The sequence below is a fragment of the Dysidea avara genome, chromosome 5, assembly GCF_963678975.1.
Source record: "Dysidea avara chromosome 5, odDysAvar1.4, whole genome shotgun sequence".
Classification (NCBI taxonomy): domain Eukaryota; kingdom Metazoa; phylum Porifera; class Demospongiae; order Dictyoceratida; family Dysideidae; genus Dysidea; species Dysidea avara.
The window spans coordinates 11907342-11925910 of record NC_089276.1 but is presented as its reverse complement, the minus strand read 5'-3'; the positions used below and the strand labels follow the sequence as shown (position 1 = coordinate 11925910).

General features: G+C 36.5%; 2 protein-coding genes across 2 annotated transcripts; both read left to right on the top strand.

Annotated features, from left to right (window-relative positions):
* The first annotated feature begins 13 nt into the window (after positions 1-13).
* On the top strand, positions 14-7813 carry LOC136255780 (uncharacterized). Its single transcript, XM_066048673.1, has 3 exons — positions 14-90; positions 2244-6068; positions 7676-7813. Exons 2-3 carry the CDS (start codon positions 2259-2261, stop codon positions 7724-7726), a joined length of 3861 nt encoding a protein of 1286 aa, XP_065904745.1. The 5' UTR covers positions 14-90; positions 2244-2258; the 3' UTR covers positions 7727-7813.
* A 4146-nt stretch (positions 7814-11959) lies between these two features.
* LOC136254998 (uncharacterized) lies at positions 11960-18569 on the top strand. The gene is made up of 2 exons (XM_066047719.1): positions 11960-12221; positions 15573-18569. The coding sequence occupies exons 1-2, from the start codon at positions 12147-12149 to the stop codon at positions 18567-18569; spliced, it is 3072 nt and encodes a 1023-aa protein (XP_065903791.1). The 5' UTR covers positions 11960-12146.

Sequence of the window (18569 nt, the reverse complement as noted above, 5' to 3'; positions counted from 1 at the left end):
CCGCGCTTAAGATCATCCAGAAGAGGATCACGTGGTTTATGACTTCTTCGTCTGCTTGATAGTCAATTTGTGTGGGAAAGGGATTATCAGGTAAATGTTTTACAGCAGATAGTCGAGCTGAACGTTATATTGATGTGTCGTAAGGCATGATGTAAGTCTCGAACGAGGTCGGCTCGAGCAGGGTCCCTCGCAAGGTTCTCATAGTCAAGTGAAAGTAGTACTAGTGCATGCATGTGGTACATGTGAAAAAGCAAGTAACATGAGCATGAGGCCTGCAACCAAGCCTCCAAAGACCAAAAGGCATAGCACTGTCACAGATAATACAGCTACTCGTGATTGGAGTTTCAGTTGTGGCTGAAGTTAAAGGCAAGGACTGCCATGCTTTATGTGTATTGTAGCTAGCTTATAGAGGGGAATCTATGCTATGGATGTTGTTGTTTGTGAAAAAAAATCACAAAATATGTCAGTGTATGTGGCCATAGATTATCTATGATGGGGCTTAGCCCACAATGTTATTCACAGGATGAGGTGAAACTCTATATGGCTGTATTAATGACGTTAGATGGTAATGTGTGGATCTCAATAAAATTATAACACAATTGTATTAGCTATATTACCAGTTAATTTATAACATAATTGTTTGGTGGGCAAGGGTACAAAGTTGTCAATTCATAATATTTAATTATCAGTCATGATCAGCTGTATCATAAGTTGCTGATTATTTACAGGTAGCTAGCAATTGCAAATCTGACAGTTGTTTTACAGAACATAAAGCTATGGACCCAGTGGCACAGTATGGGGCACTATGTATCAAAACGTATATTTTCTAAAATATCTCTCATCAAGGAGCTCGTATAAGCATCACCCAATTATCGTGCACATGCACTCTGGAAATTTGTGTAAAATTTTAATATAAAGTGTACAAATTGTGCCTAGCTAGCTAGCTATAGGCCCACGTAATTTGGAAAAAAGGATTTTCTTAGAAAACAGTTTACTTTGTGCCTTACCTGAATATCTCTCAAGTGACTGGCCTTATGCATCTTCATTACTGCTCTATATTCCATACAGAAATCCCACAAAGTACTGACAATTGGTCGGAGTATAGATAGCGTACTTCATGTCGATATGACCAGCTTTGAGTTTTCATTCACAACATGACATTCTCTTGTACTTGAGATAAGTAAACTTTGGTGGTTTATACTCAAAAACTGCTCTATAAGGTGGCATATCATCACAGCACGGGAGAAATTACAAGTGCCTAACATGACTGGTCCTAAACTGGGATCAAATCAGGTTTTAATACATAATGCCGACTTTAAGGACTACAGAAAGATGTAGTGACAGCTATCGTGTGAAATACTGCAATGGCGTATGGAGTACTCTACAACTGACTTAGCATTTTATCTGAGACAGGACATCATTTTATCTGAGACAGGATTATTATGTACATGCAGCTGCAACCCAAAGCTATTATCTTTTTCCACCTGTACGATTACTAGCTACTATTAAAACAAACTTTGACATCCAACTACTTTATAGCAGCAGCAGTGTAATTTTGGACAAAACGATTATAATTTTCCAACTCGGTTTATAGTTTTCAGTCCATGCTGTGTTATGAATGTGTTTCCTTGGGTAAATGCCGTACCTTCCACACTGAAGTGGTGCCACAATGGAGTTTGAAAATAAAGGCTTATAAACATTGTTTTCAAGTGGTGGCCAATTTTGAATAGTCATTGCAGTGATTGTTATGGCTAACTAAGGTAATAAACGTCACAGTATTTAACCAAATGAACACAGTGCACTATCCTTTGATATTAACAGCAGATAGCATGCCACTAACTGTAAAACAAACTGAGTTGCCAGATGATAAGAGTTGTTTTGAATGTGTACGACTGCACAGAAATCTTACTGTTAGAATTTTGAATCTTTATAACTCTTTCTGTACAGTTTATTCTAAAACTAATGAACTATTGTGATGTCTGAATGTAAATATGTAATATACTTCCATATACTATTTCTGCATGAATGATTGAAGTAGGGACTAAATGTATGTTTTGTGGAATTAAAATGCAGACATAAATTTTTATTCATATATGCTGCATTTAACAATCATGATACTTACTGAGCTAACTATTTATCATTCTTTTTCTTCATTATATATGCATTACAGGTCTGTATATTCGTATCTGTGTTGTGCATGCATATAATCTTTTTTTTTGTATATATGATGGTTTCTGCTGTAGAATTACTGCAAAGAAATGGTTTTCTTAAAGTTGATGATCATTTGTCTTGTATTTGTAAATGTATCAAGTGACCAGTGTAAAGAACGGCCATCATTATCTTTCATAGTCTGCAACACTGAAGATCAGTGTGATAATTCCGTAACTTTATCCGAAGTGTTTGATGTATTAGAAGCATGTGAAAAGCCATCAAGTTGTGAATCAAGTCACAGATATGGTTCCATTTGTTGTAATTTAACCTGTTATGATTTTGTTGAAATAATATTTGGATCAGACTACTTGTTAAGAGACAACTACACTTTGGTTAATATTGATAACATACTGTTTACCAGTTTAGCTAAAGAAAAGTTCACTATCAGATGCATGCATGATTATGATGAAAATACGGGATTTACCTTCATTGCAATTAGGAATTTAACTATTGAGAACTTGAACATCATAGAATGTGGTACTAAACATGTCAGTACTAGTCAAGTTGAGGTTGGAGAATTTGTGATGTTTTCTAGTGCGGTAGTGATACAGAATAGTACAGATGTTTTGTTGAATAATATTATCATTTCTGACAGCAATGGAATAGGATTGTCAATCATTGACACAAATGGCATTGTAGAAATTACAAACTCAGAATTCAGTAACAATACAGCAGAAACACGTAGTAATATTACTGGTGGAGGTGGAATTTACATAGAATTCACAAAATGCACACCTGGAGTTACTAATTGCAATCCTGCTAGTAATTTGTTTAACCATAACTCCATATTTAGTATACAAAACTGTAGTTTTGAATGTAATGATGCTATTAACAACAACACCAGGTTTGATATTGCTGCCGACACATATGTGATATTTGGCTATGGAGGTGGATTACTGTTATTTTACTTTGGTGAAGCTCGGAATAACATACTGTTCATTAATTCGACTAATTTTGTCTCAAACAAAGCAAACAATGGCGGTGGATTGTCTATTAATGGTAGACAAAATGTTTCAGACAATCAAGTATACATCACAGATTGTGTATTTCAGGAAAATTTTGCCATTACATTTGAAGGTGGTGGAGCATCAATTGGCTTCACTATTCACCAGACTGGTGGAAAGGCTATGCACAATACCTTTGTTGTTCAAGATTGTAGATTTGTACAGAATGAAGCTCCTAATGGAGCAGGTGGAGGATTATCATGGTATGGTAGCAACGAACCTTCAGAACCTACGAACTCTTTCAAAATATCTAACTCTACTTTTGTTGGCAATAAAGCTCAATTTGGATTTGCGATGCAAATCAACAAAGATTTCTTTTACTTTATTTCAAATGGAAGTGTTTTAATATTAGTAGTGGCTGATTGTAATTTTACCGGTAATGGTGTCATGGATTTGGAATCTCTAGAATTTTTGTCTCAAAATAGAAGTGTTGGTACAGTCGCTGCCTCAGGTATTGGTATTCAATTTAAAGGCAGTACCATTTTTTCATCAAACCATCAAACGGCACTTGTAATAGACAGGCAAAAGGTTGAATTTTATAAGGATTCAGTGACAGTTTTTGAAGACAATAATGGCTTAAATGGTGGTGCCATATTGCTGATCAGTGGAGCATGGATTGAAGCATATCCCAACAGCAGAGTGGCATTCTTTGACAACACTGCTTTAATCAGTGGAGCTGCAATATATGTAGAATTAACAACTCCATTTGATCATGTTCTGTCCCACTCTTGTTTTATTAGATATTCTGATGAGACCATCACAGTTGATAAATGGAACACTAGTTTTGTATTTTGCAGTAACTTGACTAATGAACACTCTGAAATAATTTTTGCAACAACTTTACGTCCATGTCAACATGCTTATTCTAATTACATGATTATGAATGAAAGACCATTTTGTTTTCGTCAACATGATGAATATGGCATAAGCAATTGTTTCAATGATGCTTCGAAGTTTATTGCTACATCACCAGCTGAGTTCTGCAATACTTCTAATGAAACAAACATTCATGTAGTACCAGGGAAAGTAGAGGATCTAAACATTTGCATAATAGATGAACTAGGAAATAAGATTACTGGTACTCAATTCAGAGCAGCCTGCATAGAAAGTCCTTTAATAATATATAAGCATTATGATGAACTCTTTGTTGAGCCCCCACATGTATTACCTACATATCAGTTCACTAGCAGATCAATTCAAATAGCTGGAAGGCCTAATACAACTTGTCGACTGCAACTTCAGACCATTGGAGACTTCCAAATAACCAGATTTTTTAATGTTTTACTACTAAATTGTCCACCAGGGTTTTTCTTTAATAATGCCAGTTCTCAATGTGAATGTTTGACAACTCATAGAAATCATAATCCTGCAATAAGTAGCTGTGAACACTTTCAAGCCTATGTCAACCCATTGTACTGGATTGGATATGAGTCAGATGATACAGCAGATCTTCTAATGGGTCGATGCCCTCTTGAGTATTGCTACCGAGGTAATCCCTCAAATATGGTGATTCCATCAGATGTAGTAGATAAAAATTCTCTTGATCATTTTGTATGCAACCCCAGTCACAGAACGGGCAGGTTGTGTAGTCAGTGTATTGAAGGATACAGCGTTGCAATAAACTCTCCAACTTTTGCATGTGAGGAATGCAAAGACAATTATAAATGGGGAATCTTGTACTTATTTCTCTCCTATGTGATTCCAGTTAGTATTTTGTTCTACATTATTATGGCTTATGATATTAGATTGACAACTGGAATTATTGGAGCTTTCTTATTTTTCGCACAAATTGTTGGCAGTAATTACCATTCACATCTAGTCTATTCTGTCAATATAAACAACCCATCAACTTTAGATACATCTAATGTACTCTATGCTTTGTACAGCATCTCCAACCTTGTGTTCTTCAATCATGACATATTCTCATTTTGTCTATTTAAAAAAGCTGGCACAGCAGATATTAAGGCTTTTGAACTGCTACTTTCATTCTATCCAGTGTTACTGATTATTACATATTTCTTGATGAGAAAGTATTGTCATTGTTTGTTAGGATCTGCTTGTCTTAACAGATGGAGATTTTCCAACAGTGCAATCAGTCATGGTGTGTGTGGCTTTCTTATCCTCTGCTTCGTAAGAATCACTTTACTGGCATTTGCTCTTTTGATTCCACAAGAAATTTTTTCTCAGTATGCTAATAAAACAGGCAAAACAGTGGTATACTTACAAGGTGATATGGAATATTTCAAGGATTTTCCACACACTCTGTATGGTGTTGGCTCACTGCTTATACTTGTTGTAGTGATTGCTATCCCTACTTTGATCCTGTTGTTGCATCCGATTATGATAAAAATTGTGTCTGTTTTTGGATGGGGAGATAGTCGAGTTGTCTTGCTCATTAATAAGTGTCTATTTGTCAACAAGTTGAAGCCAATAATTGACTCCTTTCAAGGTGATTATAAGGATGATTTCCGATGTTTTGCTGGCCTCCAAATATTTTTGTATAAGATTGTGTTCTTTTTGATTGTGACAGTAACAACACCAGAAGTTACTTTATCACTCTTGTTGCTTACTGTATTTATGATAGTTGTTACTTTGGTTCACATTTTAGTGATGCCTTTCAAAAGAGATGTTGACAATGCTGTTTACTCGATGATCTACACACTTCTTCTTGGCATTTTGGTTGTTGAATTATACACTATTTCTACTGGCAAATTCATCAATGAAATTATTTGGTTGTTGATTATTTTATCGTCAATACCATTAAACTGTTTTATATTGTACTGCACTTGGAGACTAGTACTTGCCTTTCATTCATATTGTAGCAACTCTACACCTACTAGAGAACCTCATGAGGTAAGAAGACATTATGGCTTTTTGGTACTCACTATAACCTGCAGTACCGAATGCTATTTATTATGCAGTATGGTAGTATTGTATCGTAGATGGTTTGGGCTTTCCTTACCAAAAATATCACCCAAAAACTAGTCTTACTTTCCTTCACATCAGCCCGGCAGTATTGTTTAGGCATAATGAAGCCCAAAAATGCCTCCAGTGCAATGGGATATTTACAATATATAAAGAAGTGAAATTCATGCAAAAGCAGCCAACTAGATGGCGTGGCATTAAAAAAACCTCAGTGATCATGAGAAAAGGTTGTAAACCAAAGGTGGCAGCCAAGAGGTTGCTGCAACGATGTTGATGCCAATCAATTTTAAAATAATAACTGTGCACATTGTTAATACTGGCATCATTGCAAGACAACCACGTTTGATTTCACCCAGGCTTTGAATTCTGCAACCTTTTTTACTGCTTGGCTGTTTTTGCATGGTAAATTATATACCCAAAACTCAATTGCTTTAAGTTGAATTTCTCAAGTACATACATTTGTGAACCAGCTGAAAACTTCTGCTCCTAACAGCATCTGCTCCTAACAGCATCTGCTCCTGGCAGTGTTTAGATGTGCAGCAAATTTTTGTAGATACGTAGTTTAAATTGTTGTGACATCATACAAAATGCATTGCTCTTGACCTACAATTTGTATAGGTAATCACACAGATTTGAGTGCAATTAGGGAATGATTGTACGTTTAACAGTCAAAATTGCATGAGGTGAAGCCAAGTGTAATTTTGGCTGTTACGAGTACAATTATTCCATAATTGCACGAAAATGTGTGTGATTGCCTACTAATCACATAGTGACTACCCTTCATGGTACATCTATCCAGTTCTATGTGGCCATTAACTTCTACCAGGTGATTGCATCATCCTTCTTTGTATTACATCATTTGTTGTTGCACTTAAAAAGGATTCACATGTCAGCAATTCTGATTGGCTACTCTAAATGTCTACATATGTTGTACTTAAAAGGCTTCTATCGTTAGCTTATTTGATTGGCCATTTATTATATCACTTTCTTGTTGCACTTAAAAGGCTTCTGCTATTCTGCTATTTTATTGGCTACTTTACAGTGCTATTACAGAAACAAAGCCATGAGATTTTGGATTAATTGCACTCCTACTATTGAGACTAATGTATGGCAAACTAAATCACTATGTGATTAGAGACTATATAGTTTTGATATGCATGTCATAATCATAGGACCTTAGTGGTATGGTATGGTGCCCTCAAATTCAGTTTAAAATTTTCACCAGTAATTCTACACCATAATTTGGTCTGGAGTGTACAGTATGTGTACAATCGAATGTTCTCAGTAGTAAAGCAACACTGTAGTGTGGTTGAGTTGGCCACTATATGGTATAAAATTGCCATTATTGTCTTGTGTTTTTGTATCTAGTTTCTATAGAAGTTCACTGTTGTATTAGAGTAGTATCGAAATGTACTTGGGTTGAGGAATTTTTCACATTAAGGGTTGCTACTAATCCACTCTTTCTGTTTATTTGTGTTCTACTTTATAGTTGTAGTTTCATTGAAATTCATAAATTATAAGATTTAACTTTTCAGGAAACTCCTTTGTTAGAGTTAGCAGGAAATAGGAATCATGATAATAACTGACCAGCAGATATGTCAAATACTCAACAACCTATAATAAGTTATATGTTTTCTTGTATTTATTGTTTTTGTCATATACATATCACATAATATGCTAGTGCCATTAAATTTGTATGTATGTTGCACTGTAAGTGCCAAATAAATGTACACAGTATGACACTAAATGTGATACTAAATTTGGACATATATATAGTTTATGTGGTATATCAATCAGAGATATATTTAGGGGGGTTTCCTGGGGTTCCGGAAACCCCCCTGAAATCTCAACTTGTGGACTTGCAGCCAAGCACCAGCCTATCTTAGTTTGATAGCACAAATGTACACAATATATTTAAAACAGTATATTACAGTGTAATATAGGAAACTAGTATTGATTGCTCAAAAGTGGATGAAGGAAGATCAAGGGTAGCTATGCACTGAAACGTCTTTATTAAAGATCAAGATACTCTAATAGAGCAGTCAAAAGTACTCTAATAGAACATTCATAATGGAATACTATCTTTATAGCAGCTAAACCTAGCTAGCTTAAAATTAATTATTCATTGCGAATTTGGATATGTTCTTAGATCACTACAATTTCCTGGCAAGCCATAATTATGCATAAGCATATTATATTTTAAATAGTTCATGAGTATGTAGCATATTAATGCTTAAAATCTGCCAGCAACTGGGGGATTTGCCCCAAGACCCCTACATCTATACATATATCTCACTACCACTGAAATCTGGGAACCACCTTGAAAAACTCCTGGATACACCACTGTCAATTGTATGCTGAATGCACTTTGTTTGCTAACAGTAGTTACAGGATGTTCCTCTTTCACTTTCAAATATTAGCATGTCTACTGTCTATTGATCGCATTGACTGATTGCATGGTGCTGTCTAGTGTAACTTTCTATAACTGTGTAATCACTGGCAAGTAAAATAATGGGGTAGAGTATATACTAATGCTTAGATGGTTGAATGAAATATAAACTCAGGTATTCAGCATTAACGTCATTGCAGCCATTTCTTGCATTGGTTGAATCACAATTTTTTTTCACCCAGACTTTTGAAGGCTACACCCTTTTTTACAGCTTGACTGTTTTGTGTGGGTAATGAGGTCCCAAATTAAAGGCAACATATGACTGGCTCTTCTGTATCTACAGACACAATGATGATTATTGGAAGACAAAAGTTATAATTGTATTGCATTGCATGTTTCTTATGATTTATTTGTAACTTTATTGGAACTCACATTTTTGCGAGAACTTCTAATGGAATGCACATAGAACAGTCCAGAATTTCTGTTGATAATTCTACAAAATTATAAACTTTGAAAATCAAACCAGAATTTTATAGAAGTAGAAATTGAACAGCTGTGTTAGCAGTGGCTTAGTGGTTAAGGATCAGGGTGTTAGGTGCGGAGGTCCCTGCTTTGAAGCCTGGTATGCAAGTTCATTTCTCTGACATTTTCCCCATGGTGACTGTTCTATTAGAGTATCTTAACCCATGAGGTTACACTTGTTTTTGCTTTGTAACTCTGTAGCCTTTGTTTTTCAATCCATCTGGCAAAATGAACTTCTGCAATGGCATATATTTTCACATTTAAATGGTAAACTACACCAGCTGTTTATGGATATAGCCAGCTAGAGGCCACTGTAAGAAATTGTTAAACCTCACATTTCTTGTCTGGCAAGTCATTGTGTAAGGGCAATCAATGATTGAAACTCTCTCCCAAATGATTTTGTTACTGCTGTGTCTCTATCCCAGTTATAAGACTTGAAGACTATTGGTGCACTTCACAGAATGAGGAACCGAAATTACTCATGTAAATATTGTAATGATAGGATATACAGGGTTTTATCTTGTCCTGGCCATGGTACGATACATTTCATGTGTGTGTCTGCTGTAATGGTAGTTGGCAACATTTATAAATGCTGTTGGTATTATAACCTACCTATATAAGAGCTAATAAGCATTTCAAAAAAATGATTGATATGTATCTACAGTCAAACTGTGCTTCCAAAATTGCATCACACATGTCCTTTTAGACACATTCCTTCACATGTTTACAGAGCTACAGTGTGGAAACTGAACTTTTCATGGTAACATTCTGGGTGACTTGTAACTGATAGACAGCTTGTTCCATAAAAATGCATTATTTTTTGTATTAAATATGCAAGCACTAAACAATTTAAAATGACAATGCAATTTGACGTATTTTATGCATGCAGTACCAATTGTAGGTGGCTATATCTACATGTAGCTAAAGTGTGCATGTTATATGTGAAAGGAACACACTGATGGTAATTACAATTATATGTATGATAGTGTTCCATACTTTATATTGTTTAAAAGTCAGGTCACTACTTTTACACTTGTGAGTTGTGAAGCAAAAATACTGTTGATTCTTGTAGCAACTGCTGTAGAAACTACTTGATGAGTCACAAGCTTCATTAGGTATGTGTATACGATGTTGTTACATTGTTTGTAAAATGCCAGCTGGTATTTGTTTGCATGTGCATATAATACAGCATGTGGCTAAAAGTCAACTGTGTGCACTGTGCATGGTGTATTGTAAAGTTGCAAATAACTGAAAGTAAAACACAATTGAATATTAATTTTGTAGTGTACAGCAATCACTTAAGGGTGTGAAGTTGTCACCAAAGGTGGAACTATTTGATGACCTTCAAGTATTTCCTAAGGTAAGGAATGCCTTTAGAATTCTACACCAATAATTTTTACTTGCGTAGTACGGGTTTGCTGGTACAAGTTATGACCACTTAACAGCTTGCAAGTGGCATTGGATAGGCTGAAATCTCAAAATGCAGTACCACTCAGATCAGTGCTCTGTCCACGGTGTAACAATTGTCTCTCCCAGGTATTCGCAAATCCTTAAACATGTCAGGCACCTTACTGTTCTACAAGCTAACTGAATATTGGCTGTCAAGCAAAATAAAACCCAGCAAGTTGTTGAAGACAAGTGTAGCATGTACATTGTTCATCTGCTAGTGTATAGCAACTCTATTCTGGTACACAGTTAAACATTGATTATGGAAATAATTATTATCTGTCTCTTATTAGACAAAATTAGTACAGTCATGTACTCCTATTAGCTTGGAAGGAATTTGCTGGCATTATTACAGAAATGAACAAGCAAGCTTCAATTGGCCAGTTATTGCATATCTACATCCTTTGGCTTTGATATCAGATTGGTAGGTACTTTTTCTATTGGTAGAGCACTATATCATCATATCATCATTGTACATAGCTGTAGATAAGTAGAACAATGCCATTGCTTAACTTGAAAAGCCAAATTGGCAAAGACTGACATTTAGCCCTGTTGAACATCCCAACCGACTGAGCACTGCAGACACACTCATCACCTGCTCAGGGATTGTTTGGTCTAGGACCCATACACTCATTCTAGTATATCATCTAAGCTACTGAAGCCAAAAGTTACAAACTAATGTTAAAACAAAGTAAGCAACAGCCAGAGCCCAGCAAGCCAGCTATTACAACAAGACAGCTTGATCCTTACCTGACCAGGAGTATAGTTGTTCGCATGAAGAAGTGTGCAGTATGTAAAAGTAATGCACCAAGATCATAATAGGTTCAACCGCCACACTTACTGTCATAATCATAAGGATCTGAGACCCATGCATACCAGAGCAAATACTCCCAGTTCCAACTGACTCAACTTCCTTTGAACCGTTATCTGATCTGAAGTCTAGTAATGAACAGAATGAATCAAACAATGCTCCCAGTGATGGCAGTCCAAGTAATGAAACGGTGACTAGTGGCACACTCTTAAAGTACAGTGCCCTCTTGTGGACGTGTCATCAATGAGAATTTTGATGTTTAAGAACAGCTATAGCGGCTGCAATATTTCCTGTTTTCCTCAGAAGATGTTGTGACATTATAATAGTTTTAGTACAGTACTGGGCCTATAAATTAATTTAGAACTCTTTTATTTATCTGTAATTTGTAATTATCACTTGTATTTTTATAGTAGTTTAATATATCAGTGCTCAGAAGCAGCTAGGCCAGACAGACCGTGTCCCCCACAGCTGAGGGCCAGGGAGCAACCTTGCCTCTGCTTTTCAACAGAGTGGTTCTGGTTCAGAGAGTTCGAATCAGTCATTCACTGTATGAAGTACAACAGACAGAACAGCAGAAAGTCAGGCCTTATAAGTCCCACGCACTGACTACAAAAATGAACTGTTTTTATCCTTATATGGGGTAAACAGGATATGTGACATAATTTAGGTAGCTGGTTGTCTAACAGCTGTATTTAGTTTAAACTGTGGTGTAACTGTTGCGTCTGACATAGCCGGCTCTCGTAGCTTGGCTTGTTAACAGCCGACATCAACAGCCACCTGATCAAAAGAGTCTGTCACAAACGGGTCACAAAAGTTGCCACCAAACAGGTTTACTGATATGGATGGCCTTCGTGCGGCATTGGCACTGATCGCTCACAGACTCCTGATTACAAAGATGCTCGTTAGGTGCCAGGTGAGCTCGTCATTGATTGCAGCACATAACTCGCTCCCGAATCACGTGATTGATGACTGCGGCTTTATCTTTGTCTTTCATCATAGATAATAGACACCCCAATGCTGTCATATGCCGTGGACTATCACTGAAGGTTACAGTCTAGCTACACTGTAAATTCGAAAGTGTAAATTTCATGATAAAGAGTCATCCCTTTAATTGGTAGCTATGAAGTACTTCCGAACTTACAGTCGCGCTTACAGTGTAATGTAACCACGAATGTAACTGTGACTGCTAAAATGTGACTTGGCAGGGCGTAATTTTGATCACTGTAGCTAAGTGACAGTTATATTAGAGTAGTTTGTACTACCTGATTGGTTTATTCGAGGAGCCCGCAACTCCCTTGAAATCTGGGTACAGCACCCTCTTGTTGAATCAGAGTTTCTGAAAATTCCGTATATTTTCAGCGTCACACGTGCCGCAACCCCACCAGTTTGCAGAGAACTCGAGAAAGGATTTCCGTATGCTACGTATCACGTGATGCTATTCCGGATATCTAATTTCAAAATGCTTCGAAATCTTGCCATAAATTGCTTGAATTAAATCTTGCAAAATTGAAATCTTGTACAGGATTTTTCCAAGTTGTGGACGCCGCCCCAGGTTTATTAGAGTATCTTTATATTTTCACCAAAATCATAATTCAGAACAATGCTACATGTATAAGTGTTTCTATTATGTTGTGCACCTATCATTGTCATGCCCCACCCCCCAGTTAGGGTGGGGAAATACAGGACAAAGTCTAGTGTCAAATTCCCCAGTAGAAGCTTGTCAAAACCCCACTAGTCCCCACCTTGAAAGAGGGGTTTCTATAGGGGTGATTTACCTATTAAAACAATTTTTTTTTGGTTCAGCAAACTGCCACTGTCAAAAGCCCCAGGGTGGGGCAAGATCTAGATGTCAAATCCCCAGTAAGTGTGTGTGTGTGTGTGAGGGGGAGGTGGGGCTTGACATTGATAGGAGGTGCATTACAGAGAAATTATGATAACATGATAGGTTCCAAATTCTGGAAACCTGAAGTTTCAATTTCTTAATGTTTCCAAAAAGTAGTGTGAAAATCCAAAGGGGTACCCTCCTTGATAATGATGTTGTCTACATCATCACTACGTACTGTATCAGTATATTGCGTCAGTGACAAATCAATCGAGTTTAATGCCAGTAGATAATCCGTATCAGTGTAGCTACAAGTAGCCACCCGGCTCCTCCTCATCACATGAGTAGTTGTGTTAGTTACAGTGAAATTATTATTGTTGAGTGTGTACAATGCATATAGCTATAGTTCAGCTGGAGTTGCATATTATTAAGTTTTGTACCTGTTAGCTAGCTAGGTGCATTCAAGGAAGAACAGAAATAGTTCAGAACAGTATTGTATGCTGCTCTGACAAGGAAGAACAGTAGTTGCCGATTGTTAGAGGATAATTCATAAATCAACTCATATGGTGCTATAGGGGGTCACCAATGACCTGGGACTCATCTCAGAAATCCTGTATTATTATTTTTGTGGACTTGGATGAGTCTAGTCCATCTTCTAAACAAGTAAAAAGTTTTCAATTCTGGTACTTAATTAGCGTATTTCTGTGATATTCCTAGGAGTCATCTGTTTACGTGAACAAAATAACGTTCACTGCTGCTGACCACAAGCAACCATCATCAAAATATTCAAGTATGTCTATAAATTAAATCCAGTGGTTACTGATTGGGTTGACTGGTCAGCCAGCACAGCAGGGACTTTTAGCCTAGTCGGGCTTGGTTGATCGGTTGTACATGTTATGATTGGTTAGGCCACAAGTATACGGCTAAGCAAACAAACATGCCAAAAAATAATAATATTAAGTAGTTTGGCCCACAATGTTATTCACAAGTTGTGGTGAAACTAATCACTAAATGACTTCAACTATAGATATAGATCCTCCTGTTCCTTGACAGTATAATAATTTACTGTATATTTTGAATATTCATTATTTGTGACTGGATTTGTGAAAAGGGGTCTTCCACACACATCCATTCTATGAACTTGGAATACCCTAACTTTGGTTGCAAGAAAGATACAAACCTGAAAATTTCTCCATGCGTTGTATGGTTCTCACTACTGAACAAATTTCAAGGCGAAGTTATAAATTGGATGTGTATGGAAGACCTCTTTTCACAAATTTGGTCATATTTATTTGTTTGTTAAGAGCTGTATTAATCACTCAGACTTTTGTGACCTGATTTTGTAAAACCTACATTTTGGACACATTGCACAGTCCTATTGATAAACATTATTTTTATATTTTAAATGATAGTAACTCACCAACCTTGGCAGTTGTGTGGATGACATCAGCTTTCCCTGATTTATATATGCCTGGGAGCTCTATAGATGGACTACAGTGGCACAAAGCACACATTTCATTTTCCCGTAACTTTGCCAGACACTTCAAGCCAATGACATGGTCTCAAGTCACCCCAGTGTCTTTCCAGGGTCTCTAGAGTAATACATGGGCTTTGACATGCCTACAGTACGCCATCTCCAGAAAGCAGACTTGGCAAGATTAATAAGACAAAGTTAATGTGACAATTGTTAGCCAGATAGTGTAGCATCTTGTGCTGGTGCCCAAAAGTTAGGATTTATGGAATCAGGCCACTTAAAGACTGCAAATTTGTCATCGAGGTACACAAAAGACACACAAAGCAATAGAAACCCACGGAGTAGTCTTTTCATCAGTAAAATAGGCATTGTACCTTGGCCAGAATTGGGTGATTATTCACTCAAAGCAAGTTTGTAGCCTGCAAATAGGCCTGCATGGCAGTTCTATACCTATCCCTGATATAGAACTGTGGTTCTATTAAAGTATAACTGAGAACAGTTGTGTTCTGTATAACTGTCTTTTAGCTTTGATCCTGCCATGCAAGGTTCTATATACGCTCAAATGCAATGTTGTTTTGTGAGAGTGTGAGCAATTAAAAACTTGCCGGCTAATTTAATGGAATAACACCTGTTTGCTTGCAAGTATTCATCCTGATGGCGGGAATACTTGCAAGCGGTATAATTATTATATAGATCCAAAAATAATAGTTTGTGTATAAATATACGGCACAGCCAAGAGCTGCATAGCTGTGAGACCATGTGAATGCTTTAATTTTCATACAAACAAGTAAACGATGCTTACAATCTATAGAACATAGAGTGGAAGCACACTTTGACAATGTATTATATATGTTGTAAAATTTCTAATTATCATTTAAAGTCTTTATGTAAATTTTTTGTTTGCATTTGAGTTTAATACAATAATAAGTACATACACCATTTAAGTATTTTACTGGTTTTTGCTGTAGGGCACATACAATTGTAAAGAAAAGATAGTCATGGTTTGCTTAAAATTATTGATCATATGTGTAGTGTTTATGGAGGTATCAGGTGATCAGTGTGAAGAACAACCATTATTGTCTTTTGTAGTCTGTGACAATGCCATTGAACATAGTTGTAACAATTCCGTAGCTTTATCACAAGTGTTTGATATATTGGGAACATGTGAAATGACAACTAGTTGTGAACCAAGTCACCAGTACAGTACTAGTTCTATTTGTTGTAATTCAACCTGTTACTATTCTGTTGAAATAATGTTTGGATCAGACTACACTTTATCGGAAAACCACACTTTGATTGACCTGGATAATGTGCTGTTTGGCAGTTTAAATAGTTACAGCAAGTTCACAGTCAGCTGTATCCATGATGATAATATTATGAACACTGGATTTACCTTTATTGCAGTTAGGAATTTAACTATTGAAAACCTGAACATCATAGGATGTGGGACAATACATGTCAGTACGAGTTCATTAAACGTTGGAGAGTTTTTGATGTTCTATAGTGCAGTGTTCATACAAAACAGTACAGATGTTACCTTACACGATGTCACCATTTCTGACAGTAATGGAAAAGGATTGACCATCATTGACACAAATGGTACTGTTGAAATTACTGACTCAATATTCAGAAACAATACAATAGACGCAAGTAGGAATCTTTCTGGTGGAGGGGGAATTTATGTAGAATTCACTGAATGTAGCCCCAACATCACTGACTGTAATTCAACTGAAAATTATTTCAATAGAGATTCAGTATATAACATTACAAAGTGTTCTTTTGTTGATAATACTGCCAGCTATTTTGGTAGTGATTATAATGATGATGTTGGTACATATATAGTAATTGGAAGAGGTGGTGGAATGCTTGTGCTGTTCTTTGGTCAGGCTTTAAACAACAAATTGTATGTTCATTCAAGTAATTTTTGCTCTAACCAAGCAAATCAGGGAGGCGGAATAACAGTTCATGTTATACATAATGCTTCACTCAATCAGGTGTACATCACAGATTGCTTATTCCACAATAACGTTGCCTTTGATTTTCAAGGTGGTGGGGTATCCATTGGCTTTGTCAACTACGAGCCTGGTGACAACGTTACGTACAATAATTTTACTGTAAACAGGTGTAAGTTTATACAGAATGAAGCACCTAATGGGGCTGGTGGAGGATTATCGTGGTATGGTAGTGAACCTTCAGAACCCACAAATTCTTTTGTGGTAATCAACTCTACATTTTTGTATAACAAAGCTCAGGTTGGTTTTGCAATGCAGGTTAATGACCTCTTTCATTTAATTACAAATGGCAGGACTTCACCTCTGATTGTTAAGGACTGTAATTTTACCAATAATGGTGTTGTGGATTCAGAATATCTAGCCCCATTAGAACTTTCATCACAAACTGGAAGTGTTGGTGCAGTGTCTTCATCTGGAGTTGGTATTCAGTTTCAAGGTCACACTACATTTGGTTCTAATTTCCAAACAGCGCTTGTAGTAGACAGACAACAGGTGGAATTTTATAAAGATTCAGTAACTGTTTTTGAAGATAACAGTGGCCTACATGGTGGAGCCATCCTACTGATGGGAGGTGCATGGATTGAAACATATCCTAACAGTACTGTAACTTTCTCTAGAAATACTGCTGTTATCAATGGTGCTGCAATATATGTACAATTGATGACTCCCTTTGATTTTATTTTATCATATTCTTGTTTCTTTAGATATTATAAGGAAAATGTTCCTATTGACAAATGGAATACAAGCTTCCTCTTTTTTAACAACGCAACTGAATTTATTGACATCGAAACCATCTTTATAACTACTTTACGTCCATGCCAAAACTTTTATTCCTATAAAGTAGTTGTGAATGAGAAACCATTTTGTTTCTGTGAAGATTATCAATGCAACAGTTGCTTAAATAATACTGCCGGTTTTGTTGCCACATCTCCAGCTGTGTTCTGCAATCTGTCTAATGAAACATTTCATGTAATACCAGGAAAAGTGGAAAATATGAATATTTGTGTGCTTGATGAACTTAACAATAGTATTAGTGGTACTCAATTTACAGCTGCCTGTACAAATAGTAACAGCAAGAATTGTGATGAGTCTCCATGTGTGTTACCGGCTTACCAGGTCACACAGAGTCAAATCCAAATAGCTGGGAAGCCACAGACAATTTGTCAGTTGCAGCTACAGACCATTGCAGATTTTCAAATAACCAGAACTTTTAATATTTTGTTGTTAAATTGTCCACCTGGGTTTTTCTTTAATGCTGCTAGTGCTCAGTGTGAATGCTTGACTAATCACAGAAATCGTAATCCTGCAATAAGTAGCTGCGAACCATATAAATTTCAAGCCTACATCAACCCATCATACTGGATTGGGTATGAGTTAGATTTGTTAGGTCTCCTAATGGGTCGATGCCCTCTTGGATATTGTTACAAGGGTAATTCCTTGGATATGCTCCTTCCTTCAGATGTATTAGATAGAGACACCCTTGACCATTTTGTATGCAACTCCAGTTACAGAACAGGCAGGTTGTGTAGTGAGTGTATTGAAGGATACAGCGTTGCAATAAACTCTCCAACATTTGCATGTGAAAAGTGCAAAACCAGCTATAAACTGGGTATTTTGTTCTTGTTCCTCTCCTACATTGTTCCAGTCAGTATATTATTTTACATTATTATGGCATATGATATTAGAATGACCACTGCACCGATTGGAGCTTTCTTATTTTTTGCACAAATTGTTGGCAGTCACTATCACTCACATATAGTCTATTCCATCAATATAAACAACCCATCAACTTTAGATACATCTAATGTACTCTATGGTTTGTATAGCATCTCCAATCTTGTGTTCTTCAATCATGACATATTCTCGTTTTGTCTATTTAAAAAAGCTGGCACAGCAGATATTAAGGCTTTTGAACTGCTACTTTCATTCTATCCGGTGTTACTGATTATCTAA

What these genes read in the sequence shown, in the direction of transcription:
- LOC136255780 (XM_066048673.1), top strand. Translation starts at nt 2,259, where the DNA reads ATGGTTTTCTTAAAGTTGATGATCATTTGTCTTGTATTTGTAAATGTA. An exon ending in CTACTAGAGAACCTCATGAG is followed by an intron (nt 6,069 to 7,675) that starts GTAAGAAGACAT and finishes TTAACTTTTCAG; the next exon opens with GAAACTCCTTTGTTAGAGTT.
- LOC136254998 (XM_066047719.1), top strand. Translation starts at nt 12,147, where the DNA reads ATGGATGGCCTTCGTGCGGCATTGGCACTGATCGCTCACAGACTCCTG. An exon ending in AGATGCTCGTTAGGTGCCAG is followed by an intron (nt 12,222 to 15,572) that starts GTGAGCTCGTCA and finishes TTTTTGCTGTAG; the next exon opens with GGCACATACAATTGTAAAGA.